This window comes from Nilaparvata lugens, chromosome 10 (assembly GCF_014356525.2).
Source record: "Nilaparvata lugens isolate BPH chromosome 10, ASM1435652v1, whole genome shotgun sequence".
Lineage (NCBI taxonomy): Eukaryota > Metazoa > Arthropoda > Insecta > Hemiptera > Delphacidae > Nilaparvata > Nilaparvata lugens.
This window is the reverse complement of record NC_052513.1, coordinates 36548630-36566875: the sequence shown is the minus strand read 5'-3', so window position 1 is coordinate 36566875 and position 18246 is coordinate 36548630. Positions and strand designations below refer to the sequence as shown.

General features: G+C 33.5%; 1 protein-coding gene across 1 annotated transcript in view; it reads left to right on the top strand.

Moving 5' to 3' along the window:
* Positions 1-18246, top strand: part of LOC120353365 (serine-rich adhesin for platelets-like) — a 65337-nt gene that overhangs the window by 31681 nt on the left and 15410 nt on the right. The window contains exon 2 of the mRNA XM_039436785.1: positions 1487-1556. Within this exon, the coding sequence (XP_039292719.1) occupies positions 1494-1556 (63 nt within the window). The 5' untranslated portion in view covers positions 1487-1493. The remainder of the gene's footprint in view (positions 1-1486; positions 1557-18246) is intronic.

Sequence of the window (18246 nt, the reverse complement as noted above, 5' to 3'; positions counted from 1 at the left end):
TTTAACAGTTTTTGTATCATTTTCGACGTAGAACGCAGAAAAATGTTGAGCATCAAATCTTCGGAATCGGTCAGACTTTAGCCAACATTGACATGTAATTAGTGTGGGACGGTGACGTCACTATTTAGTGTAGTGTTACGGAGAATCCGCCCACTTTTCCAGCCGAAGTGTCCTGGCTTCGACTCCCACTTTCTTCGTGAACAATAATACCGCAATGTTTCTTGGCCGAGTGGGAGAAAAGTACCATCGATAAGTTTTGCATACTCCTCTCTAGCTTTTGGTCAGTGTCGGTTGTTTGTTTTCCTTGTTTCAATATTATTCTGGCTGGTGTTGTATCTTGTTAGAATATGCTGCTGGGTTTAAAAGGTGACATTCACTTCATTAAGATCTCAATTACTCTCTAGGTTTTGGTCAGTGTCGGTGGTTTGTTTTCCCTTGTTTCAATATTATTCTGGCTGGTCTTGTATCTTGTTAGAATATGCTGCCGGAGTTAAAAGGTGGCATCCACTTCATCAAGATCTCAATTCGGCTCTAGGTTTTGGTCATCGTCTGTTGTTTGTTTTCCCTGTTTCAATTATTCAGGTTGGTCTTGTTAGAATGCTGCTGGGTTTAATTGGTAACATTCACTTCAGCAGGATCTCAGTTGATCAAGAATCAGCTCAAGTAGGCAAGTTTGGTATGTCAAGTTTTCATCTCGTCAACTTACAGTTGATTTCAGAGAGATCAGTGGATCTCTCAAATATTCAATTCTGAAGTTATCATGGAATTCTGAATGATACCTGAATTTTCGCCTTTTAAAAGCCAACCTAAGGGTTTCTTCCCACTTAGCTATGATACTCTCAAATACGTCCTATCTCTCAATGTTAAATCTAAGCTACAAATCTGTCCGTTCACATTCGTAGCCTGGATTTAACGTGGGGAGATGAAACTTACTGTATTTTGACGCAGCGTAGGCAAATGTGAAGGGACCTTATCCTTGTTACTTCTCCCTCACCCTTTCTCACTAATCCCTTACTAGTGTGCAACGGCTACACTACAAGACCAGACCTAGGACTCAGACCGTCTGAAGTCTGGTCTTGAAGTGTGTAGGGGGCTTTAGCTGACTGTACCAGCATGCAACAAAAAAAAACGTAATGCTGTGAAACTTGACGAACTGAATATCTCAACTTCCCATTCGTGCTAGTATCTCAATGAATGATGAAGATGAACTTGATGAAGTGAGAACTTGACGAACTGATACCTTCCCAGTTTCTCAGCTCGAAAGAGAGAGAGAGACAGGAGAAAGTGAGAGTTTGAGAAGAGTAAGGGCTTTATAGTGAAGACCATGATAAAAGGTATCAACATATAGTTAGATAGCTCTTTGTTATAGTAGCCTATAGGTCTACCTGTAAAACGTTTGCTCGAGAAGTTTCCCAATAAAATTTGTTATTTTCTATCAATAAATGCAAATTTTGTGCATATTTCATGGATTTTTATTGTGTTTCAGGTAGAAGATGGCTGCGGAGGTGAGTGCCGAACTCGGCCTCATAAACGACGAGGATGTACTTCGAAAAATGGTAAACAACCACTTTTCACCTATTTTATAGTCAATAGAATATTGTACAAAAAGCTTAAAACTTCAATACTCACTTGAATAATATCAAATACATTATTAATACGTTGTTACTATTCACTTTCTAAGAATGATTCAGAAATACAGAATCAAAATTATTTCATCAAATTTCAACACCAGAATAACGACAAGCTGACTTAGTTTATAATTAATTGTGAAAAAAACATGGAATAAAGTTATGCTCTCGAATCGCTTGTGATTCATTGTCAACAGTTACTAATGAAACATAACATTTCGTAATGGATGAAGAAATGCAATACCTAAAAATTATTATCATCCATGGTTTCTGAAATGTGAGTCAAATGTGTAACAATGGTTACCATGTTTTAAATGTGAGCATCTTCCTTTGCAAATTTAAATAACATCAGATTCAAGATCTCTTGAAGAATTGAAAGCTGTTTTCAATATCTTTACTGACTTGTTTGTATCAGTCCTACTAATGTCAATTATTTTCTAATTTAAAAATCGTGTTATAAATTGGAGTAACGTATCTTTCTCTGCAAATTGAAATAACATCAGATTCAAGAGCCCCCGAAAAATTGGAAGCTGTTTTCAATACCTACAACGACAGACAATCTGTCAACTAGTATCTAGTATCTGTGCTACTACTGTCAATTAGTTTATAATTTGAAAATCGTGTTATAAATTTGGAGTAACGTATCTTTCTCTGCAAATTGAAATAACATCAGATTCAAGATCTCTCGAAGAATTGGAAGCTGTTTTCAATACCTACAACAACAGATAACCATGTATCTGGAATATTCTGTACTGAAGTAATGTTTGTAGTCTATATGTCCTTCTGCTTTTTATTAGTCTCTCACTTAAATGGAATTTGATATTTGAACCACAACACAACCGATAATTTGACAAGAATTTGATATTTGAACCGAAACACAACTAGTTTCGAGCACTTCTGCCATTTTCAAGTGATTTTTTAGCCATGAGTGCCCAAAACTAGTTGTGTTTATATAAAAAAGTATAAAAAAGGTACTAGTAACATTTCGTCTATTTATTTGTTGCTGGAATTGCCTTAGAAATCTTCCAATTATCACTACAATATTGCACCGTGAATGATTTCAATTTTTCAGGAATACCAAGTGATGACTTTCTACTATTCTCTTACTTGTTGAACAATCACATTCATACTAATATGAACAGTTTCTGTGCATAATAGTTGTAATCAATTGCTCTGTGTAGTGTGTATGGAGCCACTCGACCATTTCTTGGTTTGAAATTTGAGTAAAATATCTAATTAATTGTCACCGGCAGTAACGAAACACAAAGGGCCGGTTTCCGAGTTCGGGATCTATAAGTTCTGGACTTACAGAGTCCAAGACTGAAAATAATAAGCGCTCGGGTCTAAATCGACTTTCTGAGTCACGATTTTATCTTCTTAACTCCGGGGTCTATAAAGTTCTCGACTTATTTGAGTCCAGGACTTTAATGTAGTAAACATGAGGGAAATTCTCAATATTTTGCTGCTATATTGTTGGCATTATAGCAAAACGAAAACAGCTGATTGCAGCGGGATAATTCAAATGAGCATGCTCTCCGAACTATTTTGTGAAAATACGTTTCTATTTCTTTGTCGGCCTATTCAAAGCAAAGCCTAACCTTTTGAAAGATGAATGAATAAACATTTTATTTTTCGCCCCACTTGGATGTAATGAGCTGGTTTTCGTGCGTCATATGGAGGCCGAAAATGATTGTTTTCTGACCAGGCCGGTAAAAGTTTTACGGCCCTAGGGCTGTAAAATAACCTTGAAGTCAGCTGATTCTGATTTGATGAGAACGTGTTAACAAAATGGTTTATGAAACGGAATCAGTTTATGCTTCTAGAATTGAATAAGTATTCTGCAATAAGATACTATCATTCTATTTGGATGAATAAAATACAGATAATATATATCTTATAAACTATTCAAATTCGATTTTCAGAGTAGGATAGAACTTCTAACCTAAACTTCCGAAGTCAATGACAACAAGCATTGTTGACGTTGACATTCAGATTGGCCAAATTTCAAGTGTGCTAAAACAGCTGATCAAAAAACTTCATTATTTGTGTTTATTATTCATAAGAATCAAAACATTTATAATAATATCATCTTATTGTCATTTGGAAGAATAAAAAGTATAAACTCAAACTCTTACATAATTGAACATAATCTTTTAGGTTATTTAGACAAATCAGAATATAAAATAAAAATACTTGAAAATTTCCTAATATTTAGATTACCTCAGATTTGCTAGAGCTATGACCTTCCTGTTTTGCTTTCGAAAGTGCCTAATAAACAATTATTCGCATATTTATTTTTCTGTGTGGCGAAAAATAACGTTCTCACCATGGGCAAAAATGTTTTTCCGGCTCTCAATCTTTTCTAGTCCTCGGCCTACGGCCTCTGACGTGAAAACCGATTTCGAGCCGGAAAAGTCTCATTTTCGGCCCTAGGTGCTAAATATACTATTACGTTATGCTATTGTTACGTAATAGCAAAACGAAAACAGCTGATTGCAGCGGGATAATTCAAATGAGCATGCTCTCCTAACTATTTTGTGAAAATACGTTTCTATTTCTTTGTCGGCCTATTCAAAGTGAAGCCTAACCTTTTGAAAGATGAATGAATAAACATTTTATTTACGTTATGCAATTATTAATCATTGATCCTAACCAGTGATTTTGGAATAAAAATTTCATTAGGCTATTGAGTTTGAAAACGTATTTGTTTTAAAAAAAACTGGAATAATAATTTATTATTGTTATATTAATATGTTGAATAAGACATTGATTAATAACATTGAGATTGGAATATAAATTCCAAGCCAATCCTTGTATTATTTTTCTTGAACATTTTTAGGTTGTGTAACATTCGTAAAATAAGGTTAGTTTATTTTTACGCATAATTCTGATAAAATTTTATTGCAAAATAGACTCTTGCAAACTATAAATTATGAATTTGGATGGACTAATCCAAATAATTTAGGTATTCCATGACATCTATTTGGTTTTTCATCTACTCCAAAACAATAACTGAATTGTGTTTGCTCAGTTAAGTCTAGAACTTAAATTCAAGCCCTACCCCAGTTGAGGGGTTTAAAATTATGCTGTTTCAAGTTCTGGACTTGACGATTTTTGATAAATCCTCGACTCGGAAAGAGGCGAGAATCTAATTCAAGTCCTGGACTTATAAGCCCTTTACTCAGAAAGCGAAATAATTATAAACTCCAAGGTCTAACGAGATCTCTAAACTCCAGGGTCTATTTAAGTCCTCGACTACGTTAACGCTCTGACTCGGAAAGCCAATTTTCTGACTCCAGAGTTTAAAGCCAGTTAAAGTCTAGAACTTAGCTAAATCCCGAGCTCGGAAACCGGCCCTTAATTGTTCCATTAGTGGGGAAAAAATTCTGGTTCTAATGATCTATTTAAGGTCACAAGAACAATTATTAAGTATTAATTTTATAATGAAGCAGAGAACACTGTATTCAAAGTATGGAGTCTTCAGATTGGTAATGGAAGGTATTACAAATTGAAGTCAAATATCTAATTAATTGTCACCGGCACAAATCAACACTTAATAATTATTGTTCAATTAGTGGGGAAAAATATACTATAGTGAGGTCCACGCTATAATGGCAGTGGATAAAGATAGAAGAATAGCGATGCCGATTCTGTGCATTAATTAGTTATATTTCCACACTGTGAAAAACATAATTGGCATCGTTGTGGACCTAGAAAAGGATAGTACCACCGGCTTTGTCAAATGATAGACAATGTTAGCAAAACCAAAGTAGATCAAATACTGTCATTATAACGTGGACCTCACTATAGTTCTACTTATCTATTCTAAAGCACGACAACAATCACGTACCGTAGTTATAATGAAGCAAAGAACTGTATTTTAAAGTATGGATTCTGTAGACTGGTTCTGGAAGGTATCTGAAATTCAAGTGAGATATCGAAACCATTGTCACCGGCACTAATAGAATTCTTAATTGTTCCATAAGTGGGGAAAAGTATTCTAGGCTTATTAATCTATTTGAGAACACGAGAACAACCAAATACTAGTGTTATAATGAAGCAGAGAACTGTAGTCATAGACTCTGTAGACTGGTACTGGGTGGAAGGTATCTGAAATCACGCTAACAGGGCGTTTAATGAATCGGTAACAATACTGATCAGTATTGCCGAGAATAATTAAAACGTGTAAGCAAGGCTAACATGTGGTGGAGCTGGGGTCAACCTGGGTTCCAATACCGTGTTCAACATTCCAGTTGACAGCTTCAAGTTTATGTGCATTCTGCTCCATTGTTATCAAATAGCGGCGACCTCGATAATGCAGGTTCATAACATTCTTGTTGTTTCAATTTTCTTGTGATAGAAACATTTGTGAATGCCTTAATGCAATACGATAAATGATCCAAAAAGATAACAAATAATCATTATTATTAAACGAAAATCCAAATTAAATGCTGTAATCCACCCCGAAGACTTCTGCTATGATACTGCAAATATTGACAACAGGGTAAGCAGCTAGATGGAAATTCGATGTACGCTACTATTAAAAAATTATTTGTGAGCCCGGGAATTTAATTTGGATTTTCGTTTGATAATAATTTAATTAATTCATTAGCATTTGAATAATTGCAATATCTTAGTAATTTCCATCTGTGAACAAATCAATTAGGTAGCTATTAATTAATTATTTGATGAAAATTGAAGAGAATTTATTCTTGACGAAAAATGGCTTATGATTCTAGTTACCTGAATTGTTATAGACTTAGTATTTATCTATATTGATTCGAAACGACAAGTTATTGTCAAAGCTATCAATTTATTGAAACAATTAGAGATAGTAGTTTTAGTTATTAGACCATTATCAAACTAAAGTTGACTGAAAGCTCTAACGTCGAGCAGCAGAATATTATTGTAGTATGGATGAAGCTCCACGGTTGGCCAGTAAGTATTGACCAATGACCGTTGAGCTCGGCTGTCATAGGCCGAGACTAGACTCGCCCAAGTATTCCAAATATGGTTATAAGAACCTAAACGTATAATTAAAAGTAGTTATCCTCAACAAATTAAAAAAAAATAAACAAGTGAATACGAAACTCATATAAGTTTTCACATACTTTTTCGGATGATTCCCTCGTGAGCTATTAGCCTGTGCGTGCGTGGCTTATAGGAAGTGCTTGGATCATTCTATTAGATGATCAAACGTCCATGCTACAGCAGGATTCATACCCAAGGTCTATAAATACAGGTCATGACACTCGTATTCCTAATGGAGTGGCCATTATGTGAGGTCTATATAATGTGAATGTATATGATTGTACATTTGAAATATTCCAATTTGCGCATAACAAAATCATGTATTATGCTTTTTAAAAATAATATTCTGGTTCAGATAATATGTAAATTTAGGTGTTCAATATTCTTTAATAATGAAATTTCAATAATAAATGGTTCAATAATTCATTTTTTATTATTAAAAATTGTTCTTATTCTTGTGACTTGTTATGATTCATAAGGCATTGGGACAAAAGGCTAACCTCAAAAACAGTTTGAAGTTCCCAATCAATTAAATCTAAAAATCAACAATTCAGTTCCTAGTTGGAATCTAAACACTATTATTCTGTCGAAAGAATTTATTCTACAATAAATTCTAGCTAGTTAGTGACTGAAAAGTGCAACGGTTTAGTCATCTGAGCTATCCTGGTCAGTTTCTATTGCAGATTTTGTATTTTGTGTTACTGCTGGTTCATAAAATGGTATATTTCTCATTCTTTCCATTATTATCCATTAACGAAGGAAACTTCGTTACTAAGTCTCTTCACATTTGTTGTTATTTAAAGTTTAACGGTTCTTATGACCATATTTTGAATATTTGAACGTGTCCGTCTCAGCCAATGACAGTCGAGCTCAATCATCATTCGTCAACAGCTATTGACCAATTGTGGAGCTTCACACCCCCACCCCCCCCCCCACCATTCTGCTGCTCAATGGTCAAGCTTTTAGTTTACTAGAGATTGATAATGGTTAAAGAACAAGAATAATATCTTAAATTGTTTTGAATAATTAGTGGTTTTCATTTATTTAATGATTTCTTAATTACTACAAAATTACTTGCGAACCCTTCAACTGGGTTTACTATAAAACTCATACTGTGAATAGTTTTTTTCAGTTTTTAACTATGAACTTCAAGTATATTTTTGACAATATTATTCTATTTATTTGTTGTACAATTGCTTATCAGGAAATATTCATCCTATAGCAAGCAGGTTGAATTTTAAAAAAAATCAAATAAAAGACAATATCGATACACAAGTAACAAATCATGACAGTAGATAATGATTATTAAGTAGTTTTCATTCATCACTACACAAACTACAACTAAACATTCACAACTACACAGAACTTTATCTAGCTATTGAATAATCAATCACGACCAATAAATTATTCGATTTTCCAATTGATCTATTTACTATCCTCTTTCAAATCAATAATGATACCAGCTGGATAAGTTGGCCTTCAATCTGGACTATTTATGAAGGTGTCTTTCTCCAGTCTGCTCGGAATCTGACAAAGCCGGCTTTGTTGCTTAGACTGGATCGCCCTCGGATAATCGTGGGAGTATGGTCTCGTTCTCCTAATGATTAATAGACATGCTTTTACAGATCACACTGCAAATAATCGATCTCTTATAAAGAACTTAACTAAGATGTGTCTGTCGAAAGACAGTGATTTGTTCAGATATATGATGATTGATTAATTTAGCTAAACAAGGAGATTCCACTGTTTGGGTAATAATTGAATAGAATATTATCACTTTACTTTCTTTGCAAAAACAATAATGGTAATTAAATATTATTAAATTTCTCTCTTCTCTTCTTTGCCTGCCTATTACATGGGAAACCATAGTTGGCTAGGAATCTTCCTCTCTTTTTTTTTCTCTTCTCCAACACACCCAACCACAAAGCTCATGGTTTTTTTATATTTGTAACATTTTATTGTATTTTTTTGTTTTGTAATTCTTTGTCATTTGTTTTGTCTTGTTTTGTGTGTTTTAATAAATTGAAATGGAATTGAAACGAAAATCGAAATTAGATGATGTAAATCACCCCGAAGACTTCTGCTACTGCAAATATTGACAACCAAACAGCTAGATGTAGCTGAATAAATTGAATATCTGAGTACTTTCCATCTGCAATAATAGTATTGCTTAAAGAAATTATTTCGGCTCCATCCCTTAATGCCAATCCCGAGAACCAAACCAGCAAAAACGGATTACAGTTGTTCGTTCATGTTAGATTTGTTTGCACTATCTGTGAGTATCCGTGTAAACATTAGCTGGAAATGAGTTTGGCGAGATTAACGCTCCAAAGTGAAGCATCCCATGTTTGTTTTATCGATATCCTTGTTTGCTATTGGAAAAGCTCATAACTCTGTCCTTCCTTATGAATTAGAATTGGAACCGCTAGGACTTAATTAATGCCTGTGGCACTTTTCTGGAAGTTGTGTAATGCTGAATGGTTCAATAAAAAATATTTATTCAGCAATAAGGTATATTTGAGATACACTTGATAATTATTAACAAGAGTCAACAATCAATACTAAATCATACAGGGTGGGTGTAAAGTCCGAGAACGGCTTAATATCTCATACACAAAGGTTATTTGACGGTGGGTGTGATTGGGGATCCTACTGAAATTGAAATAACTACTTTACTATGACATCAAAAATCTGGTCCGCCATATTGAATGCATCTTTTTTTTTTAAATAGGAAGGTGGTCATGCGATACATAATCTCGATACAAAATTTCAAGAAAATATGAAGGGTGAAAGCCGCACATCGATATCTCAAACCGTTCAGAAGATATTCACATTATTAATCAATACCATTCAAAGCAGAAAGGAGAGAAAAAAGTCCGAGAACGGCTTCATATCTCATAAACAAAGGTAATTTGATGGTGGGTGTGATTGAGGATCCCTCTCAAATTGAAAATACTGCTTTACTATGACTTCAAAAATGCATAAAATCAATATCATGCATATCAGGAATGAAATACATAAGTGGCATTGATTAATAAAGTGAATATCTTCTGAGCGGTTTGAGATATCGATGTGCGGTTTTCACCATTCATTTTTTCTTGAAATTTCGTATCGAAATCATGTATCGCATGACCTTCCCATTTGAAAAAATAAAGTTGCATTCAATATGGCGGATCCAAGATGGCGGACCAGATTTTTGATGTCATAGTAAAGTAGTATTTTCAATTTGAGTAGGATCCCCAATCACAACCACCGTCAAATATAAACTTTGTGTATGTGATATTACGCCGTTCTCGGACTTTACACCCACCCTGTATGATTTAGTATTAATTGTTGACTCTTGTTAATAATTATGAAGTGTATATACCTTATTGCTGAATAAATATTTTTAAATAAATAATTACCTTTGTGTTTGAGATATACAGCCGTTCTCGGACTTTTCAACCACTCTGTATATCCCTAGATGACTTGAATCACAACTATAGCAGGTGATGGAAAACGAGACAAGAAGTATGCTCTCCTATAAAATCCACCGAATATCAATAACATAGGATGTTATAACACATCAGCCTGTCAACGTCAATATTTGAACCTTTTCACCTGCTTTGTTCAAAATCCAATTTTCTACCAGTGGAAAAAAATGGAAACTACCCGGTTTTCATTTTTCCACAAACTGACTCACATCAAATGACAATTTTCACCTAGGCTACTCATAAAGGTATTTCCAGTATCACACCTCTCACTCTTTCCACGTATCAATTATAAGGGTATGATTCTGACATCACTGAAAAAATATGCTGCTGAACGTTGTCACAATTTAATTGTTAGGGTAGATGCTGACATTACTAAAAAAACTATACAGGGAAGCGATCTACAAAGAGCTTTTCTGAAAGCTTTTGAAACGTTATAATTTTGAAGGGTTGAAATCAAAGCGTGTATAAATTGCCTGCCACCGGGCACAGCTCATAGGTGTGATAAAATGCAAAATAGCCTGTGCTGGTGATATTACTTGTTACTGTTACTTGTTACTGGTTACTTGGTTGAGTGACATCTGTCAACACCTTTGATGTGACCATCAAAGCCATGCTACTAAAATACATCAGCTATATTAGGGATGCTGGGCCTCTCTCCGCTTGGCTAGTTCCTCTATAATAGGGACATACACCGATTGCACCCAGCGGTCAAATGGGAGTGATGCATAGCTCCCTGTGCACAAGTACACTGTCTACGTAGTGACGTCATCACTGCTACGGTAGGCGCATTATTTGTTCCGCTCATTAACACTCTCTCTCTCTCTCTCTCTCAATCTAATAAACTACTAATTAAGTACTCAATCAATCAATCTCTCCCTCTATCAGAGATTGATTGATTGATTGATTGAGTACTTTATTTATGTAGATTACAATATATACTGTCTTATACATTATATACATTAGCTTACAATACAGCAAAATTATAGATGAATTTACATGATATAGACTAAGAAAATAATTATTGAACTGTATATGATATGAAAAAGCAATTTGTAATATAATAAATATTATATAGATAGTAATTATATTGTTATGCATCCACATAAATTGGCGGAGGTTTGGACATATCAATGTCCATTCTTCGGAAAGAATATTAAAAATATCCTCCCCACTAACTCTCTACCAAATAGAGGTGTATTTTCTTAGAGAGAGAGAGAGTGAGAGAGAGAGAGTTACTGGGAAGGATATTTATAATATTCTTTCCAAGAATGGACATTGATATGTCCAAAGCTCCGCCAATTTATGTAGATGCATTACAATATTGTCTTGTATAGTTAATCCAAATTGCTTTTTTTCATATCATTATACAGTTCAATAATTATTTTATTAGTTTATGTTATGTAAATTCATCTAAAACTTTGCTGTATTGTAAGCTATTGTATGTATAATCTAATAAACTAATAGCGAAACAATAGAGAAACAATAGAGAAACAATAGCGTGAGTAGATATCCCATGGTATAGGGCGTTTATGTCGCAACTTTTACTGTTATCTCAAGCTGATAGACCACGTAGGTCTTTCCTGTGAAGCTTTATGACGCTGGTAGTCTCTCATATTGTACCGTTCATACACTCTTACCCGGTTAAAACAGTAAAAATCGATAATAATCGACAGTAATCGGCTTGAGATAACAGTGAAAGTTGCGACATGAACGTCCAAAATGGGATATCTACTCACGCTATTGTTTCACCATGGTATAAGCCAGTATAATATATTGTAATCTACATAAATAAAGTACCCAATCAATCAATCAATCTGTCGAAGTGATAACGGTATATATTCTTCCCGATAACCATCTGCTTTATAACGACCATTCCTTCCTATCCGTCCCTAAAAGTGTACCATTGATTTATCTCGACTTGTGACGAATTTTGAAATCATCAAAACACATGGAGTTTCCAGCTCTGGCAGTATGTTGAACCGGTTAACGACCGGGAATCCCCCGGTTTATCACCAGGAGACCACACCATCCCAGCAACTCTTCGATAATTAGCACATATTGACTCTTTCAGTCTGTCACCATGAGTGAGAATAAGAACGGTGGTGATATGTTTGCTATGCTGAGTGACAGAGGTTCAAAGTTATTAGTGTTTGAAGGTTTTAAGTTTTCAAAAGATATATCTATATCTATCATCCACATTGTCTCTGTTATTAAAACAAATTCAGAAATGAAAAGTCAAAACATTGGAATGAATTATTGAGACAATGTGTTTCCTATAACCAATTTGACAGAAATCATTCATAATTCATTCAAGATGACTGTATCTTAATGAATGATCGTACAATCATGGTTCTAGCCCAATCTTTTAATATCAATTAGAATGGAATTAAAGGATAAAAAACGGTATCTCATTAACTTGGCTAATTTGTTACTATCATAATACAGTGTAGTGTTTTGCTTGAAGCTTTCTTGGGATACTGTAGTGAATTTGAATTTCGCTCCTTCAGTCGGGGAACGTAATGTCGGCCGCTAGTGAGAGCGAAATGACGTCACGGACGTTCACTTTGTTACGTTCAATATGCGAGTGGCCAAACATATTCTGACCGCTGAGCGCAATCGGCAGATACCCCCTCTATAGTGAGGTCCACGTTATAATGACAGTATTTGACTGACATTGGTGTTGCTATCCTTGTCTATCAGTCGACAAAGCAGATAGCGGTATCCTTTTCCACCTCCGCAACGGGGCCAGATCGTTTTTCAACAATGCAGAAATATAATTATCAACAAAATATTTTATTTCAATTATGAAAATTTATTATTTAATCATTGAAAAATATTTTCCCTTGACGAATGAAATGTACTTGATAATTTTAACATGAATCATGAACAAAATCATTAAAGAATATAATTATTTCCTTTACGAATAAAATATTATTTATAACAGATTGAACATTTAATATTTTTTCCCTTGACGAATGAAGTGTACTTGATTATTTTTAACAATAATCATGAACAAAATCATTAAATAATATAATTATTTCCTTTACGAATAAAATATGATTTATAACAGAATGAAAATTTAATATTTTTCGGATATACCGGTACCAGCTATATTCTATATAAGGCAGTGGCAAGGCAGAGAAACGGCAACGCTGTTCTCCTATCTTTCTCCACTGCCATTATAACGTGGACTTACTGTAGTGAGATTCACTTCAAATTCAAACTCAGCATTTATTATAAAATAACATCAATACTTCAGCTTTCCATTCATCTAATTCTGACAGTTTAGTTAGTATGAGTCTCACTGAAGAATTATTGATTTTCTTGGCCAATTTTGCGAAGTTGTCAACCAGCTCTGTAATTACATATTACAACTGTAGGCTAATCATTGTCATTACCTGAAATATCAGTTTGCATTCATGAGAATATAATATTAGTCGTAAGTCACGCCTTTGCTAGCTTTTGTTGTCGGAGGACTTTTGTCTTGAGTCATCGATCCCGAAATAGAACGCCTCAAACCGTGACCAGGGATCCCACGCTATAAATATTTTAGATTAATTTTTTTAATACTGGTAGGCTACGCATATTATTGTAGAGGATTAACGCTAGCTATGGGCGTATCCCAACTTCCTTCTAGCAACCAACGTTACCTACTAAAATCGTGATCGAATTTAATTTAAAACTAGCATAAAATCTAAATTACGCAATGAGGTTTGTAAATATTGATTGGCTATCAATCAAACTTGAGTGCTTCGCCCATTTGTTGTAGGTATATCGTATATCAACTTGCTGTAAGATTCATGATATTTCTTATTCATTTCATACTTCTGTCTTACAATAATTGATAATTTATGATATCCTGTTTTTGGCCTATGAGAGAGTAGTAAAGTCTCCTGAAGCCAGGTATCCTTCTACCGCTTTCCCAGACGAGAAGTGTTTCTATTAGAACAATTTGTGATAGGATTATCCTGGAGAAAAATATTGTTGAACCGTTGATTGTATTTGATGTTCATCTTGGTGCAATTGTATGTAGTTTCTCTCCTTTGAAGACGACTCTAAATTTTTTAGCTGCCATCACATATATATATATATATATATATATATATATATATATATATATATATATATATTATATATATTATATATATATATATATATTATATATATATTATAGGATCTTAATAGGTAAGATCCAGCATAGAGAAACCATGAACATGCTTATGGTAAACCTAGAATAGGCTTATTCTAGAATTATAATATATATATATATATATATATATATATATAATATAATTATATATATAATTAATAATTAATAATATAATTAATTATATATAATTATAATTATATATTAATATATATATATAATTCTAGAATTATAATATATATATATATATATATATATATATATTATAATTCTAGAATAAGCATATTCTAGGTTTACCATAAGCATGTTCATGGTTTCTCTATGCTGGATCTTACCTATTAAGATCCTATATATATATATATATATATATATATTATAATTCTAGAATAAGCCTATTCTAGGTTTACCATAAGCATGTTCATGGTTTCTCTATGCTGGATCTTACCTATTAAGATCCTATAATATATATATATATATATATATATATATATTATAGGATCTTAATATTATATATATATTATAATTCTAGAATAAGCATATTCTAGGTTTACCATAAGCATGTTCATGGTTTCTCTATGCTGGATCTTACCTATTAACCCTCACAAGAGGCACAAAAGCATACCATACCGTATAGAGTCTATTCTATTCTATTCTATTCTATGAGTATTACTTACTTATATTCTTACAACACACAGAATACAAAGTCAATTTACTTCATATATCTATTATATACTTCCTAATGCTATATACTGCTAACTTCATAATACATCTGTTCTTATAACTGGTCTTATAACTGTTCTTATAACTGGTAAATCCTAGGTACTACAAACAAAATTTCACGTTCCATATAGATCGTTTATTATTAAGCATTTCTCCGGTGTGCATAACGTTGCCGAATACAACTCTTAATATTCTCCAATTTTAAAATTATTAAACTCTAGGGTTCGTGATACTTTTCTCTATTCGTTACATTTGTTCTCGATTCTTTATTAATTCATACAATAAGTACATCATCTAAATGATAGGGAGAAGAAAAAATATGTTCTGATTAGTTTCACTACTGAGTTCCTCTGTTTTTAAACTGAATACAGCTCACATATATCATGTTCCTTGTCTCGGTCTGTCGCTGAGTTCAGACCGTCTGGGTCCAGTAGGAAGTTGACGTATCAGGTGACACCAAAGCTTGCTTTGGTGACAAACTCTTGCACCATCACAAAAGTCTGGTTTGCTTTCATTCAGTTAGTGTTCAAAGGATGAAAGTGTTAAAAGTGCCACGTGTTGAAAGGCCAAGTGTTAAAGTATGTGGTAAAGTTCAATTATTAGAAGGCTGCTGATCTATGTACAACATGTGGAGAGAGTAACAACCCAGGTAGATACATTCATAGATTTGGCTTTATTTTTTCATTTCTATCACTGGAATCTTCGAAGAAATTTATTTCTCCTGAAACGAATGTTCTCGTGCTCCTTTATTCATGATAAATTATTATTGTGTTTTTGAAATCCATTACCAGTGCTGTTTTCATGACGGTACGCCGTCCCCCGATCACCGTGACGGGTAACCCCTTGGGACGAAAAAAAAGGAAAAATTTTGATCTTTCTCTTTATAAATTTTTTTCTCGCTTCAAAGTATCTTAAAAACACCTTAAATTTGCGAAATTTTGCTGGTGGAATACCATCCTTCAGGTCCTCCAAACCCACCCTTGATATATTGCGTACCGAAACCTATATTGTTACAAAAACAGCAGTGTTTATTACTGTTCATATCTAACTGTTCACAATGATTCCTGTGCGATCCTCAAGCCTGCCATAGAGTGAAAACATACTCACATAGTGGAACGGGGAAGCTAATATCAAAATTGATAGTGATGATTGATGTAATGATTGTACAAGTTTTTAAATGATCATAACATGGAGCTCCACTATGTGGCCACCATCTGAGTGCATGCATTACATTCAGCACTATCAATCTTGAAGCTCAAAAATACAAAAACATCAAACATCGTCTGATCCTCTCAATCTGAAACTGTGAAATCTCTCTTATCATAAATGTTTGTTCTCCCATCGTTCTAATATGTTTTCCCTTTCAGCCAGCCAGTAGCCTTAGTTATTTCAATTTTCTTCGTACTATATGTTTGAAAATCGTCATATTTTATACTGATATAACTTATTAATCAATTTCAACATCCTTTGCCATCTTGAGTACAGTAGCTGACAAATCGTATTATTCTGTTGAAAACTCAACTGGATACAAATTCCAGTTATTGCCGGGGTTAAAATTGGTCGAAAATCCTTATAATTTTGAGTAGAACTGTATATTGGATACGTATCCTAGTTTTTTCCGGACGTGAAAATGAATAATATTGGCAATCAGAATTCTAGTTATTGCCAGAGTTAAAATTAGTTGAAAATCCTTATAATTCTTATAGACTGGATAGAAATTCTAGTTATTGCCGGAGTTAAAATTAGTTGAAAATCCTCATAATTATGTGTAGAACTGTATATGTTTAATTGGATACGAATCCTAGCTTTTGCCAGAGGTAGAAATAAATAATATTGGCAGTCAGTGTCGGATATCAATGATTCATACAGCGTTGGATGATCTAGCTCAGTCACTCATCACTTGGTACTCGATTTACAACTAATTATTTCTCAACATTCTGCAATGAGGTATTTCAGCGTAGGTCGAAGCTTCGAGTAGACACTTGTATTCTGTCAGCTAAGTATCATAAGCCCACTAGTCCACTAATGATTAATCACCCAACTTGTTTGAATTCGAAAATTAGCTTCTTATTATGATCAACGACTGGCTCAAACTGCCAGGCTGGGTACAAAGATATTCAAGATTTGAAATTTCTGCACTGATTACAATATTATTGAATATTTAATGCTCTCAATTTTGTTGTTCAAAACTGTCTCAAGTCATGAAGATACATGTTTTTGTATCAGTTCTTATTTTTTCGAAGCGTTTTATTCAATCTCAATTTATAAAAATGAAACATTTAGGTAATTGTTGAGAAATATTTTTTCTTGACGAGTGATATATAATTTATAATATTATAAACAAGAATGAACAGTTAAAATTTCATCAGATAAACCAATATCACTTATTCTCTATAGATGGCTGTGGCAAGGCAAAGAATTGGCAATGCTGTTCTCCTATCTTTCTCCACAGTCATTATAACGTGGACCTTACTATAGTCTCAACTAATCTACTACATCAAATATCGTATGATCTACTCAATCTGAAACTGTGAAATCTATCTCAACTTGAATGTTTGTTCTCCCATCTTTCTCCACTGTCATTATAATGTTAACAATTAACATTAAGGCTGTTCGGAACACCTTTTTATTTTTATTTAAATTGGATAATCTTTTTCAATATAATTGTTGAGATCATTATGAGAGTGAGAAAAAGTGGCAACTGAAATTTTCAAGTGGTCTAATACGAGTTATGGGTTGTTGAGGTGCTAAACTCCGTTTTCTTTCCAGATTATAAACGGTTTCGAATTTTCCATTGGGTTTTTTTTTAATACATTTAGTATATCATTGGCTTTGTTCTAATATGTGTTGTTTTGCGATTAATGCCAAAATGAACAAGTTATTGAATTTACAAAAAATTTTCCTCTCTTTATTTATGAACGATATGGGGAACAAAATGTTTCAGTTTGGAAAGATAGATATTTTGAATTTCTAAGAGAAGTTCCAATAATATAGTCGAAACTGTCTATGATCTGGAAAGAAAACGGAATCTGAAAGTTAGCACTTCAACAACCCATAACTCGCTTATTACACCACTTAAAAATTTCAGTTGCTACTTTTTCTCACTCTCATAATGATCTTAACAATTATATTGAAAAAGATTATCCAATTTAAATAATAAAAGAAAGTGTACCAAACAGCCTTAAGATACAGTCGACAAATCTATTGTGTCCAAAAACATCAAACATCGTGTGAAATACTCAATCTG